Raw genomic sequence first — 20,374 nt, 5'->3', positions numbered from 1 at the left:
GACCTAGCCTCAGGGAACGCAGCAGTTTCAGACCCAAGCATAGATGGGGGGGAGCGGTTAGGGGTGGTCTTACAAGCATTTACTCAGCAGATTTTTGCAAGACTTGCTCTAATTTCTGAGTTAAAATTTTTTTTTTGAGATATGGTTTGATATAACTTTAAAGTCTCAATTCTCCTACGTTAGTTTCCTGAGTACTGGGATTAAATGCCACCATATCTGACAGGGTCAATGTTATTTCGAAGAGGCTATTTATTATCATCACTGTTATTATTATTATTTTCCGGAGCTGAGAACTGAACCCAGGGCCTTGAGCTTGGTAGGCAAGTGCTCTACCACTGAGCTAAATCCCCAACCCTATTATCATTACTAATAATAACACATTAATACTGTCATAGTTCTAACACTAACTCCTTTATGTAGTTAGTGTTACTGTACTGGAACATCGAGGAAGGAAGAGCAGGCACCCAATCTGAGACACGGTGTCACGGGGTTCAGTGACATAACATTCACATAACAGTGAATGTTAGGAGTTACATAACATAGTTCTTTAACTCCTGTATGTATTAAATGTGAGATACACATTTATAGCATGTCAACAGATTGCCATCTAGTACACAAGATGTGTGGTATCCATTACTATTAGTCTTAACCACCTGTGAGGGCATCACTAATCTCACTAAATGAATGTAATTAATAAATATCAATACTATAGCGATGATATTCATAGCTCCAAGACACTCAGCTTCACTTTACCCTATTTGAGAACTAGCAACAAGTACCTGAAGTTCCAAAGTTCTCTTTAGTTACTCTAGGCCTTTTCTGCTCCTATCCTTGGGTTCCATAGTAAGATTCATCTAGACATCTGTGACCAACAAAGCAGAAAGTATTTGTTGCCTAGCTTTTCCTGGAAGAAGCTTCTTGTCCCAACATGGGCAAAACCTCCCCGAGGGTCAGGGAATAGTCTCCCTGGTTCAGTCCCCACGCTGTGTCCAGTGGCTAGCATCCTGCCTAGCACACAGCATACATCAGTAGTTCTGTGAATAGATGAAGTGAATCTTTGTTTTGTCTTGACAACTCATCTTGAAAATTTAATATCACAGAGTATATCCTTCCCCCAGAGGCTGGTTTCCACTTTCCCTTCCTAGCTACAGTCTTTGCATCTCCCAGGGAGCACACTGAACCCCGTGACACCGTGTCTCGGATTGGGTGCCTGCTCTTCCTCGATGTTCCAGTACAGTAATTAATTCATTGTTCAAATTTCAGAGCAGGCAGGGTTTTAATCCCTTTGGAATTGGTTTCGGATGTGGAAGTCATAGTTCTCCACCCTCTAATTGCAGCTGGGAGATAATACAGCATGAGTATTGCAGTTTTGAGCTTGGCAACATGCTAGAAATAAATATCACTTGAGCTTTGAGAGCGTGGCTGGCTGGAGACATTTCCTTTCTGTTTCACAAATTTAATGCAGAGAGGAGGCTGTGCTGATTCAAAAGAATGATTCCTCGGATGCAAAGGAAAAATGAAGCAGGGTATTTTGAATTCTAAGTAAACTGTCTCTCATGATCAGAGTGAATTTCAAGTCAAATGGAGTGACTTGCTTGCATAGACAGTGTCGAGACAATATCACATGCAGTTGGCTGAATTTATACTATTTTTGTTGTGCTGTCCTTTTACATATGCATATGCATTGAACTTTGAACAGAGAAGTTCACTCCTGAGCAAGGATGACTATGTCAGATCCTAAAACAATGGAGTAAGAGGAAACTTAAATAATTTTAGAGGCTACTATGTTTGTCTTCCATCACCCTGGTGTTAACCGTCCATTTTTCCTTATGCAAAAAGGAGTTGAGTTCTATTGGATCAGAGATCCTTGAAGTAGGTGATGGAAACTCAATCCCTTGTTTCATCCCTTGGTCCAGCTATGCTTTGATTTCTCACTATTAGTCTTGGACTTTTAACACAGGAGCCTTTGGTAGCTTTAATAGCTCATCTGGTGTATACTTGCTTTGGGGCCTTATCAGGATAGAAAGCAACCTTTATTTAGGATACACATCACTATTATTATAGGCCACTGACCCCATAACAAATGAACCAACTAACCACAGACTGAAACCTCCAGAAGAATGAGCCAAATCTTTCCTAATTCGAAATTGATTATCCTAGGTATTCTGCCACATGGATGAAGAGCTGACCAGCACAGAGCACATGCGAGAAAGAGACTATTATCACCTACATTTTGTAGATGGAGAAACCTAAATTTGGAGACAATTACTAAATATGGGAATCTGACTGAATATGGGACTTAATCTGACCCCAGGATTCACCAACATAAGCATTCATGCTGTCCCTATGTGCCAGGTACTTTCCACACAGCATAGGCAATTCTCATGACAACATCACAGCAAGTGATAGCAGCCCCCTTCCTGTTTTAAAATTATAGAGGAAACTATGGCCTATGGAGAAATGAACAGTGTTACCCAAAGTTACTCAAGTAGTGAGATCCCAAGTCCAGGTCAGTGGACTGACTCCCTTGATCTGCTATTCTGAGGAGACAGAGCTCTTGCAAGGACCACAAGGCCTGAGTGGTAGGTTACGCTGGGGATGCTCACCACGTTCTTGTAGAAGTAGTATACTACCATCCTGGCCAGGCGCGAGTAACACCAGTGGCCGTGCACAAGAAGCAGCTTCTTGAGGTGGCTGAATCGGGCAATGGCAAAGTCACTGGACATGACGGCCTGGGAGGGAAGAGCAGAGACATCAGCTTTCATGCACACCCACCACTGTCCCGAAAGAAGCTCCCTAAAGGACCATGCTTTATTCTAAGTCAGCAGCATTCGGGGCCTGAATGATCCCTTGTCATGTAGTTGCTTTTGGGTGGCTCTTTGGATTCTGACATCCGTCCCTCCCTTCTTGGAAGCTGAAAGATTACCAGAATCCAAGAACGGCAAGTGAGAGGGGCCAGTACTCTACTTGGCCCCTTATTTCTATCCATTTATCCAGCAATCATTCATTAAGGCCCAGTGTTAGTATCTGTTCTAGGGGTGAACCATAACAGATTTCCATTGGGTGGTTCTCAAGCCCCTGAGCACCCTTGGGTACCACTCAAGCAGACTATTGGCATAATTTACAGATGACACTGTTGGTTGGGAAGTTCATTTACACGATGTTAAGATGGGCATTTTATGCTTCGGACCATTTATAATAAGATACAGTCTACATTTTCTTAAGAAAATGAGGTTTAGATGTGTTGGTTGTAAATCTTGGTATAAATACTTTTCAGATTACTTCAACTCTTGAGTCTCAGTTTTACTATCTGAAAAAAGGATTGATAATCTATAATCTATAATTATTTTATGGTAACACATAAATATGAAGTACCTAACATTGCTGGCATAAGGTAAACACCTGAAGGGGAACAGAGAACTATGGATGCCTAATTCTCAGCAATGAATTTAAGCAATATCTTCCTTGATGGTGAGACTATGATCACCGACGGTTCAAAATCACAAAATAGGGTCTGTTTTAGTGGGAAAGAACTATGTCATCTTGCTTAAGTATGCATGTTCCAAATGGAATTTTTGGAGAATTAGGTATACTATGAAACTGTACCAATTAATTTATGAGGCAATAAAATATTTTCAAATGTCCCTATGTCTGTCATTCATTATGGAGGTCACATGAAGGGTATGTGGAGTCAGAGAAAGGCTTACACGTTGTGCAGCCTTCGACTATAGCTACCATTGCCTTTTTTAAAAAGCTACTTATCCCCAGTGTGCCTCTGTTTTTGGAGGACTGGATGGTAAGATTTTGATGACAGAGGACACAGAGGCATGGGAGACACCCCTGACCGTCAGTTAATAATTCTATGAAGCAGGTCCAGTCCCCTCCTCCCAGGCCGAGCCAAGCGACCCTGCATAGGCCCCAGGTTTCAAACAGCCAACTCATGCAATGAGCACAGGACCCAGTCCCACTGCTTGGGTGCCTCCCAAACAGATCAAGCCAATCAACTGGACCTGCCTGGACTGAGTCTACCAGGTTGATCTCAGTCTGCGGGGGAGGCTTTGCCCTGGAGGAGGTGGGAATGGGGGGTGGGCTGGGGGGAAGGTGAGGGGGGCCGGAGGGGGGAGAACAAGGGAATCTGTGGCTGATATGTAGAACTGAATTGTACTGCAAAAAAAAAAAAAAAAAAAATTCTATGAAGCTCAAAGGAAGATCTCTTTGGCACCGTGGGATATTCCTCAAATCTCCAGTAAGAATGAAGGAGAGCAGGGGAGAAAAAAGCATTAAAGGGTCCATTACCTGCATGCCTTCCTGCCCAGATATTCCAATGCCAATGTCAGCAGCTTGAATCATGCTTACGTCATTCGCTCCATCACCTGAAAAGAGAGAGGTCACAGAGTGTCTTTATTCCTTGTCCAACAGCTCAGTGATGAGAAATCTCAGAGTGTCCCCATTTGCACAGTTGAATTCTTTCAACGTTTCTCTAAATAGGATATCACTGCTACAGTATTTGGCCTGAAAGTTGTCTTTTTTTTAAACTGTGCATGAGAAATCCCAATTTATTTTAAGTCTTTCAATGGGTATTTTTTATTGTCCTCCCCCACCAATGGTGATCCCAAGAGTCATGAGTGGTCCTTTACACTTTACAGAAAGACCTTTGCAAATGTGAGAATAGATTTTGCTGAAGAGCAAATCAAGAATCTGACCCATTTTGAGACTTGGTCAGGGCAGTCCATCTGGTGAAGGCACTCATAAGTATTGGAACTCAGGTTTTTCTGTTCTGATTCTGAGGTTGTTAGGACTTTGATGTGGCATGTTCCCTGAAAGGCTTCTGTGTTCAAGGCTTGGTCCCCAGATGGTGGGTCGACTCACTGAGAACTGACTGGGTCATGAGGGCTCTAACTTTATCAATCAAACAATCCATTCATGGATTAATAATTTGATGGCATTCTTGGGAGCTGGCAGGAGGTGGGGGCTGGCTAAAGGAAGTGGGTGACTTGGGGCATGCCCTTGAAGGGTTTTCAGGCTCCTTCTTGTCTCTCTTTCAGCTTTTCATTGCCATGAGCTAGCATTTCTATTTCAGCACATGACCAGCATGAGTTTGTGTGTGTTTGTGTGTGTGTGTGTGTGTGTGTGTGTGTGTGTGTGTGTGCACATGTGCTAGAGCTAGAGCAAACGTTAAGTGAGACTCCACCACCGAGTCACATTCCTCAGTCTTCCACCATGGTATTCTGCCTCACACTTCAGGAGAGTGGAGTGGAGCCAGAAGTGGACTGAAACTGGCCAAACTGTGAGCCAAATAAACAGCTCCTCACTTGAAGCTGTTCATGTCAGATATTTCATCACGACGACAAACAGGTAACTAACACAAGGCCGAGGAGCCCTCTCCACCTCAGTTTGACTTGGACCAGCTACCATACCATGATGGCTAGAATGCTGGGACAGCCAGATCCCCAGAGACTGTGTCTAACATCCAAAGGGATGGACGACAGTCAGTTTTCTGTATGAATATGGAAAAGTGAGGTTGACTCACTTTTTTGGCTGAGATATACTAGTCACATTGAATGAACTGAGATTTCATGCAATTGGAGGTGAGGCCATGAAAATACATACACACACACACACACACACACACACACACACACACACACACACACCATGCTCTACCTCCGGTACCAGGACTATATATCAAATAACCGGTTCTCCGATGAAGTTAAGAACTCTGTATCTACAGTGTCCAGTACAGAAACTGCTGCCATTTTCTATCTATTGAAATGTGGCTGGGGAAGTTCTATTTAATGAAGAAGCCGCATATAGCTCTATACAGCGAGGGCATCTTACAGAGCCCAATTCTCCTCAATGCTTTATCTTTTAAGCCAGAGCTCAGCAAACTGAACTCTAAAGGATCCAGCAAATATTTTAGACTTTGGAAGCCACAAAGTCAAATAATTGTTGTTGCTCAAAGACTGGTAGTTATAAACTTTACACTTAAGAATACAAAAACCATTATTACCTTCCACACAAAAATATGTAGTAGGCTGGACATAGCCTGTGGGCTATGTTTTGGTAACTCCTATTATAGATCGTGTTGACTGTATTCTTTTCCTGGTCCCACTCTTTTTTTTTTTCCTAAAAGTTTCTCATATATAAGCTGTAATTAAGTTTACATTGTTCATCACAGAAAACATGGAAGTGGAGAGGAGAGAAAATAATTTTCCCTAATTATTTGGCAACAAGTATAATTGAGCTTAAAATGTTATCATTAATATTGTACCCCATAAATTTATACAATTATGTCAATTAAAAATCTAGTATTTGCCTTTGTAGGTAGACTTTGTTATTATAATAATAATTCTTTTTTCAATAGCACAGCAGTCCATAATTTTAATCCTTTTGAAGGCAGAATAAATCTAAGCTTTAACTTCTGTTGGCACACCAGGAGAAGCAGAGGTGTGGAATCATGCTATTTCTTGCCCCATTGGGTTTATTTCTGTTGCTATGGGAGTGAGACCAATCTCTAACCTCAGAGAATAGTGCTGAGCTATTGCCTATTGTCTGTCTAAGTTACAGAAGAGGACAATTCACAGCATTGAGGTAGTGATGTAGTTGCTTAGGGATCTGTTCCTTTCATTGTCTGAGGTAGGATCTTATATATTCCAGACTGGCCTAAAGTTCTCTGTGTTGGTGGGAATGACCTTGGATTTTGGGTCCTCCTACCTCTGCCTCCTAAGCGCTGGGTTACGGCATGTGCCACTGTGTTTGATCCTCTAGTTTTTAAATTCAGTTTTTATATTGCACATGGAGACTGAGGAAAAGACATAATATTTTCCAGATCTCTGGAACACCAGAGAAAGAAGAGAGGCTAGAACCATCTGCAGAGTGATTTAGTTACCCTTGTCTGTGAGGGCTACCTCCCAGGACTTCCTATGTGTGTCTGAAACCATGGAGGGTGCTTACTCTATAGACTATTTTTATATACATATGTAATGTTAATAAATTTTAATCCATGAATTATGCCCAATAAAAGGTAAACAATAACATATAATATTATAGTAAATTAAAACAATATACTATAATAGTTATTTAGACTCACGAATGTTTATTTCTATAGTTATCTACTCTTAGGCCCAAAGGCAACTAAAATGTTAGAAAGTGAGGCTTGGATGCTGTGTGTGTGGGTTGAGGGATGAGGGATGAGGAGGGAGTGGCTGTATTTACTACATGTATGGAATGTGCTGATCATGAGATCAAATAGAGAATGAAGCAGATCCCATCCCTGGAAGTCCAGGAATTTGTAAACTATTGCAGAGGTGGTCACAGAAGGGACAATAGATCTTGGGCCTAAACGAGAAATGAGAATCCCAGAAAAGGGCAAGATAGGTAGGAGGCGAGGACAATGGCACATAACTTATTTGGAGGGAACATGAAGAGCCCAGTGATGAGGAATGAAAGGTGGTCATGATAAGAGACACTGTCAGAGAGTTAGTGGAGACCAGATTGTGAAGATTCTTGTAAACCAGGCTTGTTATGCCTGGGAGGTACTAGGTGAGATGTATTTATTTTGCGCTTTGACCTGATTTGCTCAAGCCCCTCTGAGCAATTTATTATCAGCCAACCAGAATGGATTAGGAATATGCTTGGTGCTGGCCTTAGATTTAGAGACTAGCATACGAAATTAAAAGTGAGCTCACCTAAGGTTTTGAAATCTCTCTACCAGTCCCCTATCCTCAGAAGAATAGTAAATTCATAGCTACCATAGATATTACCATGGGTAAACTAATTCTGGAAGGGCACTGGATGGTATCTCCTAGTGGTGCTATCTTGGTTTCTGGTAGAAATATTTTTAAAAAAACTACATTCATATTTTGAGTCCCTAGCCCTTGTTGGCAGTGACCTCCCTATAAGATCAGATTTTTATTTAGCTAACTGGCCAGTTCTAAGAGCTTCGATCATTGCTCTAATCTAGTGACCCCCATTTCGTCACCTAACAGCCACGTCTCGACTGTGATTTTTATCAAAGGCAGTGACCCTCGGCCTAAGCATGTCAGCTTTCCTAGATGACCCAGATCATCATCCCTGCCAAGATGCCACCCACATCCCAGCATGATGGATACCTATGGAAAGAGTCATGACGCTCAACTTGTCTCGCACCAGCTTGACAATCATACTCTTCTGGAGTGGGGTGGAGCGGCAACACAGGACAGACCGACAGTGCTGGCTCAACTCCAGGAACTTATTTTCCAGCTTTCCCTGGAAAATTGCATTCAGTGTCTTCCCATCAATGACCAGTCCAACTTCAGGAGCCGGAGCTCTTGAGTTAACAGGTGGCATGTTAGATGGCATGTGGCACCCACAGAGTTTTCGGGCTGGCTGTTGTGGTTCATGAAACCTCTTTACATCCTCCAATGCACAGTTGAGGATGGACTCACAGGTTTCCTGTAGAGAGTCATATAGTATTAGTAAGCAACCTTGTATGTTAAAGCTTTACCTTTTATTTTTAGTAAGATAGTTATAAAACTCTTACCGTATAGGTTGTTTAGGAATTTTTCTCTAAGTTCATTGTACATTTCTCTGCAGGATTTGAAGCAGCAGTAAACTATACTAATTTTGAAACAAATTAATGACCAGAATAGGAGAAGGTGATTAGGATTAAAATAAAACTTGCACAGCAAGAAGGCAACTGAGTTGAGGTGGGTATAAAATAAAAATCAACACTAATATACTGGTAGACACTGATAATATTTCATGCTGTTATATAAACTGGTTTCAGTCTCTTCTAGACTCCCCCTGTTCCCTGTTGCCCCTTTTGATGTTTTTGTAGGGATTCCTGGTCAAGATTTAGAGATGAGGACATTGAAATGATGAGTAACTTAGTAACTTACTCAATGTCAGCCTAACCTAGTAGTGAAGCACAATCTTGACTTCTTCAAACGTGGCTTCCTAACTTCAAAAGCAAACCACTGCCCTGTGTTTATCTATTGGTCTGCTCCACAGAGGTTTGAAGAACTGTGCTATGAAGGGTTTTTCATGTTGGTCTGAACTGACCATGGATGTGAAGTTCTTACTGGTTCAAAGAATATTCTCTGTTATTTCTGTTTCTTTGAGATGGTCTTTTGATACAGCCCAGGTTGGCCTTGAACTTGTGATCCTCCTGCTTCCCTTTACAAGTCCTGTGATCCTACTGCTTCCCTTTTCAAGTACTGTGATTAAAGCTGTACCACTATCATGCTAGCTTTATGATTTTCCAAATGATGCTTACTTTGAAATGCAGAGAGGAAGTTGTTTTTAATTAGCAATCCTTTTCTACCAGTTTGAATTATATTAGTGATAAAATCATATCTTGGTATTAATTATTCTTCTGATATATCTCCAACTCTTATAAACATCACTTTTTAATAAAGCTTGAGAAAACAGAGATAATAGCATAAGTAATTTTAATAACATGCAGTATTCATATGGACTGTAATTTCCATGTATAAGTGTGGCATGAGTGCATTTGTGTGTGGAAGTTTACATATGTGTTTGTGAGTGTGTATGTGTCTTGTGCCTGTGGAGGCCAGAGGTGGATGCTGAATGCCTGCCTTGATCATGTTCCACTTTATAGAGTTAGGGTTTCTTGCTAAAGCTAGAATTTGTCAATTTGGCTAGTCTATCTAGCCAGCTTGCCCTGAGCATTCCCTGTCTCAGCCTTCTATGTGCTGGGATTACAGGCAGGCACCATGCCCACTTGGCATATGGGTGCTGGGATCTGAATTCTGATCCTATGCTTATGCCACAAGTACTTTATTCTTTCAGCCATCCCCTGAGCCCTATCAGGTTCTTTTATCCACAGTAAAGGATGATACTTTTTTGTTAGTCAAAATGCTAAAAATCTATTCTAAGTAAATATTATTCTAAGTAAATATGAGTTAATTTCAATGAAATCATTAAGAGAAATAGGTAAAGTAATAGATGGATTTGGGTAGATTTTTGCAAAGGTGCTCCTGAAGTGACAGATTTGGAGAAACTCCATCTAGTGACTTCTGTCTAGCCATCAATGGAGTGATTCCTGGAGCAGAGGCAGCCAGTTCATTTTCCTGAGTTTTCCTCTAGAAGATGCTAAATTACTTGTTGCACACAGTAGGATGTGCACAAAGCCTGGAGGGGCCACAGGAACTGGTTCTGGGTCTATGGTTTTACCAGAGCATTTGTCTAAGAAAGATAACGAGGTGATTATTGCTAGATGTTGGTCTTGGTTCCAGTTACATAAGTTCCTCCAGTACTGGCCCACAGTCACTGGAGCTATAAATTTCACAGGTAAACCTGAATCTACTTACTTTCAAGTTTTTTTTTTTTTTTGAGACAAGGTTTCTCTGTGTAGCTTTGCGCCTTTCCTGGAACTCACTTGGTAGCACAGGCTGGCCTCGAACTCACAGAGATCCGCCTGCCTCCGCCTCCCGAGTGCTGGGATTAAAGGCATGCACCACCACCGCCTGGCTTTACTTCCAAGTTTTAATCACAATAGTTCTAGTGCCTGAATGTTCAACATTTTGTCAGGAAACTGCAGTAACCAGTGCTTGGAGTAATTCCTTCCAGTTGCAGTGATCTAGACCTGATGACTCCCTTCAATGAAGAGAATTTTACAGCAACAACAACAACCACCACCACCACCACCACCACCAAACATTGGGGTGTAACTTCCCTAAGCAGGTTATACAAGTTGGCCTTCTACTGAAGAACCCTTTCTCACTCTCTCCAGTGGCTTGCCTTGGGAGGAACCAGCTGCTAGGCTGTGGAATGGCCTGTGGCAAAGCGCAGAGGACTTTGAGCTGAGATCTAGTACCAGCTGTGGGGGTGAGCCTGAAAGCAGAGTGCCTTCCTACCTGTGAACCCTTCCCAGTGGAAGCTTCATCGGGCCTCAGAGCCCTGGGAAGGTGGTCTGCAACTTCACCCAGACCTTCATCCACAGGCCCCAGCTCAGAAACCCCCAGGTTTCTAACTCAGACCTTGGCATCATAAAGGTCTGCTGCAGCCGCTAAGCTCTGGGGACAACTTGTCGTAGAGCAAGAGCTAACAAATGTAGGGACTAAGTAAGTACTTTTCCTCTGATCTGATTTAATCCTTCCAGCAATCTGTAAAATAAGTATTTTAAATCCATGATTTATAGCTGAGAGGAAGAAAGATAGGAAGTATGTTGTTTGAAGCATATGACGCTCTAAAGGGGTTGTTAATAATAACAGTAACAATGATTGTTATTATTAGTTTTTTTTTTGAAATGTGTTTTTAGTCATGGAATACTTAGTCCCTTATTATATATATGAGAACCTAGAGATCTAGGCAGGCCCCATAAAATTTGTTTATTGCTTTAATATATATACATATATATATATATATATATATATATATATATATATATATGCACAAAAAAGATACTAGACTTAAATGTGTTTATAGTTAGGCAAACTAAAACCCTTGGAGAAAATATTCACTGAATAGGTAATTACATTAAACTAGGGTTTAAATAAATCTGAGATTTAGAGTGTGTATTCCCACTTTCTGGTTTAACATATTTATGTATCTACTACTTACTTCCAGGGGAAAGGCTGAGGAAGACTAATCTTATAGGATTAGTGGGTCCTGGGATGTAGACAGGTGTGAATATATACATATTCAAATAATGCATCTTTCTTCATGGTATAACAATCAATTATAAATCTTTCCCATCTTCTGTTCTGGGGTCTAGATCAGCCAGTGAGAGGCCTAAATTCTCTTTCCCTCTCTGGTGGCTTCCCACTCAGCCTTTCCCAGGGGCTACACTAGGTTGCCAGGTTCCACTCCTACCCATCCCTTGGGTACAGTGCTCTCCTTGTCTCCATGACTCACATCCCTGCCCCCTCTGATGGGATACATCTCAGCACTCATTTTCCACACTCCTCACTTCTTTTTCGACATTTGCACCAGGAAAAGAGAAGCCACCTTCCTAATACAAACTTGTATGACAGGGAGGAAGACACTTGGTTAGATTTCACACAGCGCTCTCCCGGTCCTCACTCTTTGTCAACTACAACCTGTTCCAGGTGGAAATGACTGTTTTAGGACTTTGTTCCTTTCTCCCCGTCTCCTGTCCCATCAACATGTACCAGCTGAAGGCATTATTTCCTTAGGGTCCTGCTCCACGACACACAAATTGGTGTTGAAAATTTAAACTCTGAGTAATTTCAGTTTACGTGGGACTTTTCAATAAGTGTTGAAAATTTAAACTCTGAGTAATTTCAGTTTATGTGGGACTTTTCAATAGGTGGGCTAATCTTAACTGGCAAGACACTGACAATTGAGTAAACAGTGCAGCATGTGTGACTCGTTCTAGCCTGGCCAGAGAGCAGAATTCTAGACTTGGTTGTTTTCACAGAGTAGCGGGGGAAGCTGTTGGGCTAGAGACTGAGCCTTGGGGGCTTTCAATGTCCTTACCTGTAAAGTAGGGAGATAAGCAGCAGCATCCAAACAAACAGTTAAGTGTGTGGATAGGTTAATGAATACTGGGCTAAATGTCTTCCAGATCCTTCCTTGGATCCTCTGAGGTCCAAGATCCTAAGAGTTGGCTGAGGGGCTGCTGCATATATCAACATTCAATCCCTCCCTAAACTGGCTTCAGTCTACTTCTCCCACCTAGCTCTTTGGCCTCACCTGATTCTCTGTGTTAATGGAGTACACGGTGTCCGTCTGATCCAGAAGTTTGCAAGAATAAGCAATATTGACTGCTGTCTCCTGTTTATCTCCTGTCAAAACCCAAAGCTGGATTCCAGCCTCCCGAAGTGCAGCGATGGTGTCTGGAACTCCTTCTTGGAGTCGATCCTCAATTCCAGTGGCTCCTGGAAAGTCCAAAGATGTGGGAGCTCAGTTACAGCAAATACATGACTGCTTACTTTTTCAAAGTACTACACAGCCAAACAGTGTTTATCAAATATCTTCTGTGTATTAGTCTGTGCCCCCAGGATACAGCCATGAACTAGATAAAGATGATTCCTGTGATGGCTAATTTTTGTCAGCTTGACATAATCTAAAGTCATTTGAGAGAAGGGAACTCCAGTTGAGAAAATGCTTCCATAAGATTGGCTGTAGATAGGCCTGTACAGCATTTTATTAATTAGTGATCGATGTAGGAGGGTCCAGCCCAGCTCATTACGGGTGGGGCTGCCTCTGGGCAAATGGTCCTGGATTCTATAAGAAAGCAGGCAGAGCAAGCCATGGAAAACAAGCTATTAAACAGCACCCCTCCATGGTCTTTGCATCAGCTCCTGCCTCCAGGGTCCTGCCCTGTTTGAGTTCCTGTCCTGACTTCCTTCAGTGTTGAACAGTGATGTGGAAACATAAGCCAAATAAACCTGTTCTTCCCCAATTTGCTTTTGGTCATGGTATTACCACAGCAATAGCAACCCTAACTAGGACAGTTGGTACCTGCCCAGAAATCAAGTCATTGGATGAAGGTTTGTAATTGAACTACGTGGTAAGGTCAGAGTGCTATGTGAGTGGATGCTGAGCTTCACCTTGAAAGTCAAGGATAATTTCCTGCTGAAAGACCATGTTGGTTCAGACCTGGAAGATCAGTCACAGAGGTGAAGGTAATGGGATCTGCATGTTTGACAGTCTAGAGTTTAGACAACTAGACAGGAGGCAGAAGAGAATGTGAGAGGGAGGGAGAAGGGCTTCTGAACCATATCAGGGCCTTGATAGATAGACAACTTATCTTGCAGCAAAGAAAGCCATTAAAGGGTGTGAGCTGAGGAGGGACCGGATCAGGTTTATATTTTCAGATCATTCTAGAGAGTGGATGGGAGATGGGAGAGGCTGGATGAGAGGTTCTTAGGGGCTGAGCAGGAGTGCAGAGGAGACCTGGTGGTGGCCTGTAGTGACACAGGGCAATGGGTGTGGAAGACATGAGATAGGAACCCTCACTCTGCAGCTGATGATGGCAGATTTAATAGGGCCTCAGTTTTTTGCTACTATTCTCCGAGAGAATTAGACACGCAGATGCCGTCATTTGTGGATGATCTCAAGCTTCGCCTCAACCCTGATGAATCCATCCCCAGATATTAAATAGTTGCTAAGTGCTTAAGCAAAAACTCAGCCTGCACTTAAGATGAGATTCATTTCAGGCTATAGACTAATGGCTAACCATTTCACTTAGAGTCGAAGCAAAGGCTTTGTTTCTTTCAACAATCAAGAGTGGTTAAAATGTTGGCAAAGCAGTTATATTGGCTGCATATTGAAAAACCAACTCATATTTTGAGATTTAGTGTGAAGGCCATGCAATATTTTTGGTGGTCACAGGAAATCTGCCACCAAGTCACATTTCCCAGCTACCTTGGGGCGACAAAAGGGACCCATCTCTCTTCAAATGTGCCTGTTTTGTATTTTGGGTACAAATACTCAGGTAAACAACTCTATGGATAGTGATGGCTTAAGTATCATCTTTCTCTGTGAGGTTCAGCCTGCAAGGTGGACTTCTGAAGTCGATTTATGGTACAGTGAGGCTGTGTGAAGGAGGGAGGAGGAATCACATTAATTTATGTGAAAGGGAAAATGAAACAGGAAGACCGTGGCTGCCTCTCCCAGACAGGGAAGATGCCTGGCTCCAGCAAGTGAGTTCCTCACCAGAGCCAGCTGCTGAACAATTTCTGCAGCTGAGACTTGTCGCTACCCTGAAGCTAAAGACATGTCCAGGATGTGAAAGAGTGGTGGGAACCCCAGATGGGGGTGACTGCCTTGTATGGCAGGTAGAATATTCCGGACTAGCTACCTTCTGGTTCTTTTTTTTTTTTTTTTTTTCGAGACAGGGTTTCTCTATGTAGCTTTGTGCCTTTCCTGGAACTCACTTGGTAGCCCAGGCTGGCCTCGAACTCACAGAGATCCACCTGGCTCTGCCTCCCAAGTGCTGGGATTAAAGGCGTGCGCCACCACCGCCCGGCACCTTCTGGTTCTTGTGAAAACAATTCCTGTGTCCAGCTTTAGAAGCGTCAGGGCTCATGAGGCAACACGTACAGGCCTCTGCAGCCCAGACAAAGGACAAGGGCCTGAAGGTGCTAGAGAGTAATAATTTCTTCTGTTTGAAGGCTCATCAACGAACCTTGCTGCTACCCTTTAGGTGTGAAGCCCTCACCATCTTATAGCAATGAAAGATGGCTTTCGGCTCAATGGCCAGTGCACACCCCTGATTCCTTCATGTGTGTCTTTCTAGAGGGGGCCTGGGAAAGAGCCCCTATACCCGAACTCCTTCCTGATGCTGCTCTTCCATCCTGATGGCCTCAGAGTGATTAAAGTCACTTTCCCCAGGCAGGAGGAGATTCATCTTCCTAAGCAAAGCTCACTTTTCAGCTTGCAATGCTCTTCTTCCAACAGACATCCAGCCCATCTCTTAAGCAGCCTCAGTACTTCTCATCTTGCCCCTGGCTTCTCAGTCTACCCTGTAGTCCTGGTGGTTTTACTAAAGTACCTTGTAAATGTTTAGCATATGATGTACATGGCACATCATAAATTGGGTTCCGCTGGCCTCTTCACCTCCTGTCAATTCTCCTCTGTATTCTGTGGTCCAGCTAAAGCAGATCTCTGCATTTCCACCTCTCCTCAGACCTCACCTCCCACCTTTCATTTAGTCCCTTTGTTCTGTCATGAACACTCCCTCCCCCCTTTTTCTGAACAGCTTATCATTTTGTTTTCAATTAGCGGCCTTCCCAGAGCCTCTTTGGTCCCAGTATGAGGTTGAAACTTCCTATTTTGCATTTGTCTCCCACCTCTACATCTTTTGCTCAGATCTTACCACTTGCTGAGTGATCAAATGACTTGCCTAACCATCCCAAGTCTACATGGCTTGACTCTGAGCTGTGGGAAGGTGGGGGTTGTGGTTTGCATTTCTCGGTGTAGCTGCAAAGCCTAGCATGCTACTTGGTGCACACAGTACGCATACAACAAACATTTGAATGGGCAAAGGAATCTGTGGTTGAGGAAGAAGCCAAATTCATAGGTTTCTTCCATCAGGGAGTCCGGGAATGCTCTCAGAACATCCCCAGGAAGCCAGGCTGGTTGCTGGCATGGCCCAATTATGTCAAATATCTGGAAACACCCAGGGAAGGCTCCTAATTGAGACAAAATTGTAGTGGCATCAGAATCCTGGCCAAGAGCTGGTTTCCTAATGTGTAGCATTCCCCTTTCTGTCTTTTAATGTGGTGATGCCTTATTTGCCGCTACCGAGTAAAGTGAGATGATTCTCCAGGTGCTGGGCTGTCTCCATCAGAAGCTCTTCTCTGTTGTCAAGCGATGCTTCGGCTTCACGCCGAAAACTGGCCCACCTCTGGAAGTCCTCTTCGTTTACAACCTATGAAACAAGAAGAGGATTATTAGTAACCTTGAGTGGATAAGCAAATGGAGTCCCCTCTTCTTCCTCATGTGCTGGGCTTCCTATATGTCTGCTTGGACTTCACAGAATGGGGTGCAGAATTCTCCATAGTGAAGTTTTGAATGCATAAATTGATTGCAGATTAATTCTTATGTTTCACGATCACCAGACATCTGCTGAGTCCCTACTGTGCTCAGGGCTCTGGAGAGGAATAACAAAAAAAGGTCTCAGGATGCCATAGATTATATGCTGGTGGAGGGTGAGACATTTTAGTCAGGTAAGTGATGTAAATGAATAGATCATTTCAAGGAGTACTATGCAGATAACAAAAAGGATAAACTATAGAGTCTGTTGGGGTTGTGGCTTTCTGTTGGATAGTAAGATCCTCTTGTCAGGTAACATACAAGCTAAGACTCAAGGAGTCCATGCTGCAGTAGATAGCCTATGCCCAGAATATGGACAGCATAAATTGGAGTTGATGGGTTATTATGTAACAAAAGAAGACATAGCATTGAGGGGGTAAGGAGGTAGGACAGTTCCTGGAGAAGTTAAGGTGAGAAGTTGGGGGTGTGTGAATATGATCAAAATACACTGTATGAAATTCTCAGGAAATTAATAAAAATATTTTAAAAGGGCCCAATCTTAGGAGCCATGAGGAGGAACATGTGAAACAGCCATGAACTTGACCCCATTCTGGATCCGATAATGCATCAGCTGAGGGAGGTGGGAAGTGGAGTGGAAGGGCCAGACACGAGGCTGGAAAGGAAAACAGTAGCCCTGTTTCCCACAGCCTTTAGAACACTCCACCAGGCATGTTGTCAAACATACAGAGGTGCCATGCCTTTCTCCTTTGGAGCCCCACAGCACTTTGGGACCACCATGTTTATATGTTTGCATTCTCTTTTATTTTTTAATTTTTTTTTGGTTTTTCGAGACAGGGTTTCTCTGTATAGCATTGGGCCTGTACCTGGATCTTGCTCTGTAGACTAGGCTGGCCTTGAACTCACAGCGATCCACCTGCCTCTGCTTCCCGAGGGCTGGGATTAAAGGCGTGTGCACCTCTCAGCTGCATTCTCTTTTACAATTGAGTAATTCTTTTATACAAGCACTCAATATTCATTGAGTCCCTCTGAGTGGCACCATAGGGAAAATCAAGGGACACAGGCCTTGTTTGTTTGGAGATAGGATCTCATGATGTAGCCTTGGCTGGCTTGGAATCACAGAGATCTACCTGCCTTTGCCTCCTGAGTGCTAGGATTAAAGGTGTGCACCGCCAAGCCTGACCACAGGTAGCTCTTTCACATTTGAGAAATGTACAGTCTATAACAGGAGACAAAATAGACACAGACTTATGGAAAGCAGAGTAGTAAGAGTATAATTATAGGACCCAGAGAACATTATAAGCTGTGGTTGCTGTCCTAAAGACTCCCCAACAGGTGGTGAGATAGGCACCCAGACAGGCCTGGCTTTAAAGTGAGTACGTTTAATCTCGAGGCTGTACTAAACGTGAAGCATATGAGCAGCCCTGGGAGACACAGAGGAGAAACTACTTCTAGCCACCTTGAAATACATGAGCATCATGGCATTCCTATTAGACATTACATACCTCATCAGATGACCTTGCTCTGTCATTCAAAGCCCCCTGTTTTGCAGGGCCTGCCAAGTTAAGTATCTGAGAGCAAGAGGTGGGTGATCTGTATGGCCACATCTGGGGCAAGGGTAAAGCAATAGCTGGTGATGGGGATTGCAGGCAAGAGCAGAACAGAGCTGAATACGTCACCATGGCCCATCACAGGGATCAGCTGCTACATCGGTATAGTGATTGGTGCCATTTAATGAAGATTCAGATTCTCAAGGGAAACCAGAAAGCTAGATTTTTCTTTCACGTACACACACACACACACACACACACACACACACACACACACACACACACACACACGGAGCATGCCTGCAGGGGTTTATTCTTACCTTCTTAGCAATGCACAGGGTTCGAAGGCCATCTCTTGCATATAAGTCCAGATGTTTTTGGGTCCGGGCATGGATTCTTTTCAGCTTTTTTTCCACATCAATATCACTCACTGTCAAATAATTATTATTTCCCATGAAGCCATGGGCAAATACTCAGGGAACTTTGCCCTCAGCTCCCCAGAATCTTCCTAGGTAACCATAGCAGCTTTAAAGGAGGGGTCCCCTTTCCCAACCCTCCCTAGGAATGTGGAAGAGGCCTTGTGATGACAGGCTGCCCTGGAAAATGATAATTTTAAGAGTCCCCATGTGGTCTGCTCCTTATAGGTTTTCTTCAAAAGCCTGGCTAGAAAAAGCGCTGCTTAAGGCAAGGAGGTAATCTGAAAAATTGCTCCAATACATCTACCTACAAGAGAACTGCCTGGGAAGTTAATACAAAGGTATCCTCGGGTGGAGTGTCAGGGGCTAGGAGTTTCAGTCTTCCTTGTTACCCGAGGTATGTTTTCAGTTGCCAGCCGCGCCCACAGAGCCAACCAACTTTGCAAACTGTTCTCTGAAACTTAGACAATCCATCATCCTCTCTGTCATCTACTTTAGTTCTTGTCAAGCTCAGTCTCAAGACAGCTGCAAACCTGGATCTCATTAGCGGAGTTCTTCAGCATGTTGGGTTTGCTGACTTAGGCTTTCTCTCAATATGAGAGATGGTGTTAGAAAAAAAAAATAGCTTTTGCATTTCCTGTAACTATAGTGTGAAAAATACCTCACTGCCTTGTTCAAAATCCCTGTGTTAAAGTTCCATGTAGCACATTTTTTTTTTCTGAAGTCATTTGTTTTTTCCTTATTAGACAGTAAGAATATTTTGGGGCTGGGCTGACTGGGGAGGGGCAGGACCGGTGATAATGTCACTTCCTTTATCTAAGCTGTGACAGGCATCACTCGTCTATCATAGCACGCTATAAATCTGAGCAATGCAACCTTCAGAAATCCCTTACCAGTGCTGGACAGAGGTTGTAAAGAGATCCTCAGTAGTGAATAGAATTTGAATACCTCACCCATTCCTTTGTACAGTACAAAGGTAAAAATATAATTCCTAACAGTGATCTCACTAAGTATAAGGAAGTCCAGTCAGTCTATTTCATACACTATAAACATCCTTTCAAATATTATTTCCTCGTTGTTCAAAGTACCTAAGCATGGTCTTCATGCATGCATGCAATGTCTAGTTGAGCACTATTTACAATATTTTATCTTCAGAAACAATCCTTTTTGAAGCTCACCACTTGTGAGCCCTTGGGTTCCCCTCCACAAGTTCACTGAACTTGATGTTATTTCTCCCCTCCCTTTCAAAGCTCTGCCTCTTTTTTAACACAGTAACACTGACTGTGCTTTTTATTGGCAGGATCTCCAACCCGTTTTTGCAATCAAGTGAAGGAGTAAACAAACGTCTCCAGGGTAACATGTCTCTGTTGCCCAGAGACAGAGCACTATGGCTTCCTCGACTCAGAAGCACTGAATTCACTTGTCTGCCAGAGTCTAGGGATGAAACGAACTAATTAGCTCCCTTCTCATTCTAAACACTAATCAGTCCCCATGAACCTCTTGGCTGTGATCCACAGCTGATAATGCAGGAGGCTCTGGGCTGCCTGGGCAATTCTGAAGCTTGGCTAGGATCTACTCTCCTGGGAGAATCATAACCCTATCACTGTCTTCTCCTTGTTAGCAACCAGGATGTGGCTGCACACTAATTCATGCTTCTCTGATATTGGACACGGACACGTAGGGGCTTTGGAACATTTTTCTGGCTCTGTGCAAGTTTATGAAAATCTATCTTGGTGCATTGGGGGAGTGGGGTACTGGGAAAATGATAATAAAGAGGGACACTTGAAGGATCATGGTGTGCTCTAGGGTATGACTAATGGATGTTTAGGTAGAAAGAAACAGGGTGTGGATATGGATAATGAATATTTTAATGCATGTGGAAATCTGGAAACTGGGTAAAGTAAAGGTAAAATAGTTTTCCATATAGAAGACCTTATAAAG

The 20,374-nt window shown here is 43.0% G+C and overlaps 1 protein-coding gene across 1 annotated transcript in view; it reads right to left on the bottom strand.

Moving 5' to 3' along the window:
* Atp10b (ATPase phospholipid transporting 10B (putative)) overlaps nucleotides 1-20,374 on the bottom strand; it is a 184,457-nt gene that overhangs the window by 21,729 nt on the left and 142,354 nt on the right. Inside the window, exons 13-18 of the mRNA XM_059269901.1 lie at nucleotides 18,338-18,447; nucleotides 16,219-16,345; nucleotides 12,661-12,845; nucleotides 8,112-8,433; nucleotides 4,297-4,373; nucleotides 2,607-2,732 (exon numbers count right to left, since the gene is read on the bottom strand). Coding sequence (XP_059125884.1) covers nucleotides 2,607-2,732; nucleotides 4,297-4,373; nucleotides 8,112-8,433; nucleotides 12,661-12,845; nucleotides 16,219-16,345; nucleotides 18,338-18,447 — 947 coding nt within the window. The remainder of the gene's footprint in view (nucleotides 1-2,606; nucleotides 2,733-4,296; nucleotides 4,374-8,111; nucleotides 8,434-12,660; nucleotides 12,846-16,218; nucleotides 16,346-18,337; nucleotides 18,448-20,374) is intronic.

The sequence above is a fragment of the Peromyscus eremicus genome, chromosome 8a (assembly GCF_949786415.1).
Source record: "Peromyscus eremicus chromosome 8a, PerEre_H2_v1, whole genome shotgun sequence".
Lineage (NCBI taxonomy): Eukaryota > Metazoa > Chordata > Mammalia > Rodentia > Cricetidae > Peromyscus > Peromyscus eremicus.
This window is presented reverse-complemented; position numbering and strand designations above follow the sequence as displayed.